This window comes from Bubalus bubalis, chromosome 5 (genome assembly GCF_019923935.1).
Source record: "Bubalus bubalis isolate 160015118507 breed Murrah chromosome 5, NDDB_SH_1, whole genome shotgun sequence".
Lineage (NCBI taxonomy): Eukaryota > Metazoa > Chordata > Mammalia > Artiodactyla > Bovidae > Bubalus > Bubalus bubalis.
The window spans coordinates 4,782,875-4,791,417 of NC_059161.1; the positions used below are offsets into that span (position 1 = coordinate 4,782,875).

The 8,543-nt window shown below is 42.5% G+C and overlaps 1 protein-coding gene across 2 annotated transcripts in view; it reads right to left on the reverse strand.

Annotated features, from left to right (window-relative positions):
* CRB1 (crumbs cell polarity complex component 1) overlaps window positions 1-5,646 on the reverse strand; it is a 217,625-nt gene extending 211,979 nt beyond the window's left edge. Inside the window, exon 1 of one of the 2 annotated variants that reach the window (XM_044942640.2) lies at window positions 4,953-5,646. In XM_044942640.2, coding sequence (XP_044798575.2) covers window positions 4,953-5,039 — 87 coding nt within the window. In that variant the 5' untranslated portion in view covers window positions 5,040-5,646. The remainder of the gene's footprint in view (window positions 1-4,952) is intronic. The other variant, XM_006064879.4, reaches the window with a different exon arrangement.
* Between the last annotated feature and the right edge of the window lie 2,897 nt (window positions 5,647-8,543).

Consider the following 8,543-nt stretch of genomic DNA (forward strand, 5'->3'; position numbering starts at 1 on the left):
TCAACAGGATTGTGGGTTGAAACTTTGACATTGGTAGTGTGTCCCTCAGTCGTGTCCAACTCTTTGTGACCCCATGGACTATTAACCCAGCAGGCTACTCTGTGCATGGGATTCTCCAGGCAAGAATACTGGAGTGGGTTGCCATTTCCTTCTCCAGGGGATCTTCCTGACCCAGGGATCAAACCTGGGTCTCCCGCATTGGGAGGCAATTGAGCAAACTCAATTATTTCTTGATAACAGCCACCAGGGTTATTACGATTGAATAAATCTGATCATATTTTATCTTTATAGATTCTATTTGCTCTGTATACTTCAGGTAGATTGAAAAGAAAGCATTCTTTAAAATGCTTTTTCCCTTCTCCAGGGGATCTTCCCCACCCAGGGATCAAACTCAGGTCTCCAACATTGCAGGCAGATTCTTTACCAACTGAGCTACTTCTTTAAAATAACAATTCAAATTTATCTACTTAATCATTGCTGATGGGTTCTAGAAGATAGGATGGCATCCCAAAGTCTTTGAAGTTATTCAAATAAATTTAATAATAGTTTTGTCAAAGCACATTTCTCTTATACACTGTTAAATATGACCACACTTTGAATACTGGTTAAAACAATTTTAAATTAAACTAGATGTTGAATCTACATTGACAATATTCAATTTAGATCCAAATGCATGAAAGACTCAAGAAAGATAGCTATAAATTACTTTCCTAAAGCACAGTAGCTCTAATATGGTAGTTTCTTTTCATGTGTCAAGGTCACAAAGAGAGTCATTTATAAGGTGCTCTCATTATTTAAGAGAGTCCCATGGACACTGTGAACCATATGAAAATCTCATGCCAATAAAATTCTCCCTTGGGTTTCCCTGGTGGCTCAGTGGAAAACCATGTGCCTGCCAATGATAGAGACTCGGATTCGATCCCCAGTCCAGGGACGTCCCACACGCCACAGGGCAACTAAGCCCTTGTGCCAGGACTACGGAGCCTGCACTCTAGAGCCCCCGAGTTGCAACTACTGGTCCCAGGAGCACCCTAAAGCCTGTGCTCCACAACAAAAGAAGCCACCGCAATGAGAAACCTTCAACCGCAACTGGGCTTCCCTTGTGGCTCAGCTGGTAAAGAACCCGCCTGCCATGCGGGAGACCTAGGTTCGATCCTTGGGTAGGAAGATCCCCTGGAGAAGGGAAAGGCTATCCACTCCAGTACTCTGGTCTGCAGAATTTCATGGACAATACCCAAGGGGTAACACACAAAGAGCTGGACACTACTGAGGGACTTTCACATCACTTAACTTCCCACTCACCACAACCAGAGAAAAAGCCTGCACAGCAACAAAGACCAGCGCAGCCAACAAGTAAATAAATAAAACTCTTAAAATTCTCTCTTAATACATCACAAGCAGAAAACTTCCTGATGGCTCATTGTGGGTGGTAATCCACCCACAATGCGGAATACCTGGGTTCGATCCCTGGGTTGGGAAGATCCCCTGGATAAGGGAAAGGCTACCTGCTCCAGTAATCTGGCCTGGTCACAAACAGTCAGACACGACTGAGCGACTTTCACATTAAAATTCTCTCCTAACACATCAAAGCAGAAAACAATAGTTCTTGAATTATTAAAATTCAACGTATGTTATGTATTATAACCAGTTTTGTAAAACTATGGAACAAATAGGAAAACAATTGGCAGCATGTAACCGCAAATTCATCACAGCTCTGAGTAAAGGGGAGTGTCTCTCTGCACAGAAGAGGAAGGGAATGTCCCTTCCTGAACTCTGCTCCGAGACTCTGCATGTCCATGTCCTCATCCAGAAGGAAATGGAATTGTAGGAAACTGCACGGTCAACAGAAACAGCACACCCTGGAAGGAGAGGGAGGCACCACTTTCATGAAAAAATTACAGTATGGAACCAAGGGTGACTCTTCCCTCTTCATTTAAAAGAATGTACTTCATTTCAAAAACTTTTTGTTAAAGTTCAAGAGGAAAAAAACATTGATTCAATAAATTCATTCGATCCAAATAACTAAAATTTTCTCTATGTTTTTATGATGTTCTGAGCAGCGTGCTAACCTACCTTCCCCCCAGCACCGCCCCAGCTCCCCACACTGCTGCCGCATTATCCTTCAAGAGAGTCAGCACACAAGCTAGGAGCACGACATCCAGAGTCAGACCTCTCGGCCCTAGTCCCAGGTCCGTCATTCCCGGCAGCGTGGCCTCAGGAAAGCAAATAACCTCTGTGTGTGCCACTGTTGCTTCAGCTGTAAGACAATTAATAAAAGGTTCTACTTGATAATGTGGTCATGTGTGTCATATGGAAAAAACGCTCGTAAAGCTTATTTTACTTATATTTTTTCTCCTAAACAATCTCTTAGAGGAGAGAGAGAGAGACACTTATGTCTTACAACTCTGATGATTAAAGTTCTCAGGAAAGATGTATTGCATAGTGCAGAACTTGTGATCGCCTGTGTTTGAAACAGAGAGCTTGTTGACAATACATTCACGGGGACCCACCCAGACATATGAATTATCAGGGGCTGTACTTGAGAGGTGGCATCTTAAACATTCCAGCTCTCTGTTGTCTATCAAAGGCTGAGACACCTGGTGTAGCCTTCTGACTCTATACAATAGGGATGGTTATAATCATAGCTATCTTAGGGGGGAGCTGGGAAGAATTAAATGAAATATAGCACATATAAAATATTTAGCAAGGTCAGCAAATGTACTATTGTTTTATTAATATGGATGGAATATAGGATTTGTCACATAAGCAGTCAGAGTGGAAAAGAAGGCTGAGGTTGTGAAAGTTTTCAAGTCGGGGGAAGAAAATGCCTAAACTAAGTATTAGGACCAAGAAGGCAGTGTCATCTCCTCTTGAAAGCAAATATATTAACACAGAGTTTGAGAGTTTGCCTGCTTAAAAATTAAAGTGAGACTTCAAGTTTTTTTAACTAATAAAAGATGTTGTTTTAGAGAATGTATCAAGTAATTCCAAAGTATTTATTTAGAGTCTATCAATAAAATCGCCAATTCAAAGAGACAGAAAACAAATTATTTGTATGTCATTACAGCTACACAGCTGTGAAACCCCTGAAAACAGAGATGGTACTCTAAAAGGTCTACACTCATCTCCTTAAAAGCTACGCGCAGCAAACACTAGGAATTATACCTAATTGGAATTAGAAGTTCTTTGCCATAAAATGTACTGTAAAGTCACCTCATTTTACGTTTTACCTATCTTCGCATTTCTTTTGCTCCATTCCCCCCAGCCCCCCGCCACTTCTCAACATAAAGCTTCTGTGTCTCGTTTCCCAGTGCATGGGGCCCACTCGAAGTTTCAAGGAGGATGAATAACTAAACAACTCTTTTCAATAAGTACTGCTGCTGCTGCTGCTGCTGCTGCTGAGTTGCTTCAGTCGTGTCCGACTCTGTGCGACCCCATAGACGGCAGCCCACCAGGCTCCGCCATCCCTGGGATTCTCCAGGCAAGAACACTGGAGTGGGTTGCCATTTCCTTCTCCAATGCATAAAAGTACACCTCTGGGCAAAAAACAACCCTGAGTGTGTGTGTATGTGTTGCAACTTTCCTGTTCATTTGCTTTTTCTCCACTCCCTTCGGCTGCCTCAGCTATAGCATCTAGTCCTGTTTCCACCCAGCCTTTGCTACACACTCAGCTGTAAGGCATACAAGTAACAATCTCACTGTAAACCATACCAGTAACAATCTCAGCTGTAAACCATACAAGTAAAATTCTCAACTGTAAGCCATATAAGTAACAATCCCAGCTGTAAGCCATACAAGTAACAATCTCACTGTAAGCCATACAAGTAACAATCTCACTTTAAGCCATACAAGTAAAATTCTCAACTGTAAGCCATACAAGTAACAATCTCACTTTAAGCCATACCAGTAACAATCTCCCTGTAAGTCTTACAAGTAACAATCTCAGCTGTAAACCAAAGTAACAATCTTGCTGTAAGCCACACCAGTAACAATCTCAGCTGTAAACTATACAGGTAACAATCTCGCTATAAGCCATACAAGTAACAATCTCTCTGTAAGCCATACAAGTAACAATCTCAGCTGTAAGCCATGTAAGTAACAATCTCGCTGGTGCAGCCACAGCAGGTGACCCAGATTACAGAACACTGTGCTAATGCCAAGCTGTCTTGTTTAACAGCAGCTGCTCTATGCTTTGCCTTATTGATATTCAGATTCAGCAGACACAAATCACACGGCCCCTTTGAGGAGCATGCACTCTGCTTGCTTCCTTTTGAATGTTCAGTAGCTACCGTCCTGCATAAACACACAGCTGAGGCCGTTGGTCTCCTCTGATTTTCCAGACTGCCATATATCTGACAAGACTATCCCAGAAAACATTATTCTTATTTTCATTTGGGGAAGTTGGTGGACTATGATAGATAAAACAGAAGCACATACGATAGAAAGGAAGCCCATTCCTCTCTGGTAAAATAGATGCTTTGAACCATTATCCTTTGGGGAAAATTGAGGTTCTATCCCCTTCATTGTAAGAGAAACTGTTGGAACACAAAGTTCTTTAAAAGTGGAGATACACAGCATTGGGGATAAAATGCTGTATAGCTTATGATTAAGTTCCTTTTAGACTATATCAAAGTGCCAAATTTATTCTATAAAAGTATAAACACAACAAAATAACCTCTCTCTGTGGCCATTTCAATCTCGTGCTCACCATTCGAAGGGGTGAAAAAGAACATTATCTATATCTAAATACTTATTGGAAATCATAGAATCTGAAAACTGGTCACACTGGCTGGTCCCACTGATCCAACACGAGATGCTTGCTAACACCAAATCCTTTTTACTTTTTAAAAAAGCCTTGTATTTTGCAGAACGTGCAACACTACACACTATTCTCATGAAACATTTGTAAGTCAGGAAAAGTGCCAAAAGTTCAATAAATGGAAAAGACTTACTTTTAATGGAGATGAGCAGTGAGAGACTGAGGCAGAGGAGGAGACGGTGGTTAACTGTCCGTAGCGCCATGCTGTCCTGGAGGGCATGCCCCGACCTGCTACTGGTGGTCTGGTCCCTGTCCAGCTCCAGCTCCCAGCCCTGCCTGACTCAGAGGGTAGCCAGCGTCTCAGAGTCTCACCTGAATGTTATCTCTGCCCCTTCCCCTCCAACAGCTCCCTCACCACAAGGACTCAGATTCCAAGAGCAGTTGTACTTCTTAGCATCTTACTTGCACAGGGGGATGGGGTGATTTTTCAAACCTGGTGCAGATTTTTTTCATGCTGGACTGGAGTCATCCCCCTCAATCTGTGTGTGCTAGTTTCCTTCCATGAACAACTCTGCCTCCCAAGGGCCTGTTGAATGGTGTCCTAAACCATTCTTAGCAGAGGGTTTAGTTTCTGATGACTGTCTTGGCACACAGTCATTATGATCTGGCAACTGTTAAAGGATCACCCTATATTGCTGTATATTTACCTTCATCTTTAGAACACAATTCACAGACACATCAGCTTTTCATAAACATACTCTCACAACTCAGATTATTGTTACTGATAAAATGGGCAGAGTCCTAGAGATTATTTAGGAGCAGTTTTATCTCAGTTAGTAAAGAATCTGCCTGCAATGCAGGAGACCCCGATTCCTGGGCCGGGAAGATACACTAGAGAAGGGATAGGCTATCCACTCCACTATTCTTGGGCTTCTCTTGTGGCTCAGCTGGTAAAGAATCTGCCTGAAATTCAGGAGACCTGGGTTCGATCCTGGGTTAGGAAGATCCCCTGGAGAAGGGAAGATTACCCACTCCAGTATTCTGACCTGGAGAATTCCATGGGCTGTATAGTCAGTCCATGGGGTCACAAACAGTTGGACATGACTGAGCAACTTTCACTCAATCACTGTCTACAATAAACTTAGGGCCCACTTCTAATCCTATTCATGCTATTTATATCTGCTGGGATTTCTTGAATTTTTGCTTTATCATAATGGTTAAATGCAAATATGTTTACTTACTTTTTATATACACTTATGCTATTTGGACTGCAAGGAGATCCAACCAGTCCATTCTGAAGGAGATCAGCCCTCGGATTTCTTTGGAAGGAATGATGCTCAAGCTGAAACTCCAGTACTTTGGCCACCTCACGAGAAGAGTTGACTCATTGGAAAAGACTCTGATGCTGGGAGGGATTGGGGGCAGGAGGAGAAGGGGACAACAGAGGATGAGATGGCTGGATGGCATCACCGACTCGATGGACATGAGTTTGAGTGGACTCTGAGAGTTGGTGATGGACAGGGAGGCCTGGCATGCTGCAATTCATAGGGTCGCAAAGAGTCGGACACGACTGAGCGACTGAACTGAACTGATGCTATTTCTTGTGACTCGTGTCCAGTCACATCCAACTCTGTGACTCTGCGGACTGTAGCCCACCAGGCTCCTCTGTCCATGGGATTCTCCAAGCAAGAATACCAGAGTGGGTTGCCATTCCTTCTCCAGGGGATCGTCCTGACCCAGGACGGAATGTGCCTCTCCTGCATTGGCAGGCGGATTCTCTACCATCGAGCCATCTGGGAAGCCCATATACTTACGCTAAGTACTGCAATATTTTCCTTTAGGTTAAATCGTTCAGGTTCGTAAGACTGCGTTATCCCTGGACACTTGATGGAGACGTCTGCTAGTTTAAGTCAGATCCTTCACTCTCTAAGGTTAGTACTAGTACATGGTTTCAGTCCATTGTTAAAACCGCCTACTTGTTACACTTAAAATGCAAGTTACATTAGAACAATTCTGTGTAAAACTTGAGGGCTCTGTCAAAAGTTTACATATTTTGAAGCCTCTATATTTCCTGCTTGTGTGTCTAAACAGGGAATAGTATCTTGATAGCTTAATGGTTTCTACTAATGTTATACTTTGACCCACTCCCAGTGGATTTTACTTTTTCTAGTGGGGCTTATCCATTTTAGCTATTCCTTTCTTACAGAGTTCATGGTAGTTATTATTTTTTTAAAAATTTCCCCTACAATGCAAATAATTTAGTTTAGGCAATTTAACAAAGTAATTACGGATTAAAGAGGCAATATTAATCCTCTGTTCTAATCCCTGTATTTTATTAGGTAGAGAACAAAAATGCAGAGCAATTATACTGTCTGCCCAGAGTCATCTAGTGAGATATGGCAGTTAGGACTACAGTCTCCCCACTGATTTCTAGAATATTATTCCTTCAATAAGCCCTGTGGGTTCCATTTCCATCTTTATTCTTATGCACTCCTTTATGCTTTTTGCAATGTGGACTCTGGGAAATCTTCCATCTGTCCTCAAATGGCCTTCAGGGAGAGATGAACAGGCTGAGCACAGAGCATCTGGGGGCAGTAAAGATGCTCCGTGTGATAGTACAGTGACGGATACATGCCATTATACTCCTGTCCAAACCCATAGCCTGTACCTATAGCCTGGACAATACCAGGAGTGAGCCCTAAGCTAATAGACTGTGGGTGATTCTGATTTGTTGATACAGGTTTATTTTGGTAAAAAATGTACCATCTAGTGAGTTATGCTGAAATGGAGAGACTGTATGTGGGGACGCAGGGTGTATACAGGAAGTCCCTGTGCCTTGCTCTCCATTCTATGGTAAGCCTAAAACTGCTCTAACAAATACAATCGTTTTTAAAAAGGGTTCCACCATGGATATCACGGACCTCAAGGACAATGTATAAGACCACCTGACAGACTGGAGAGGAAGTGAAGGGCTCCAGGCATAGAATCTGATAGTACCAGAAAATATTCCATAAAGTTGTCTTATGAGTGTTACAACTAAAGAGAAAATTAGGGTTTTTCAAAAGACAAAACTATTAAAGATAACTACAGATGGTGACTGCAGCCATGAATTAAAAGACGCTTACTCCTTGGAAGGAAAGTTATGACCAACCTAGATAGCATATTCAAAAGCAGAGACATGACTTTGCCAACAAAGGTTCGTCTAGTCAAGGCTATGGTTTTTCCAGTGGTCATGTATGGATGTGAGAGTTGGACTGTGAAGAAGGCTGAGCGCCGAAGAATTGATGCTTTTGAACTGTGGTGTTGGAGAAGACTCTTGAGAGTCCCTTGGACTGCAAGAAGATCCAAGCAGTCCATTCTGAAGGAGATCAGTCTTTGGAAGGAATGATGCTAAAGCTGAAACTCCAGTACTTTGGCCACCTCATGTGAAGAGTTGACTCATTGGAAAAGACTCTGATGCTGGGAGGGATTGGGGGCAGGAGGAGAAGGGGACGACAGAGGATGAGACAGCTGGATGGCATCACTGACTCGATGGACGTGAGTCTGAGTGAACTCTGGGAGTTGGTGATGGACAGGGAGGCCTGGCATGCTGCAATTCATGGGGTCAGATGACTGAGCGACTGATCTGATCTGAAACAATTACATAAAGGATGTCTGACTATGCATCAGATTTGGGGCTAGTTAGGAAATCTTCACAAAATAAGTAATATTTAAGCTGAATTTTCAAGTATGATTACAACAAATAAACAGAGGGAAAGTAGTATTTTAAGGGCATTTCAGGAAA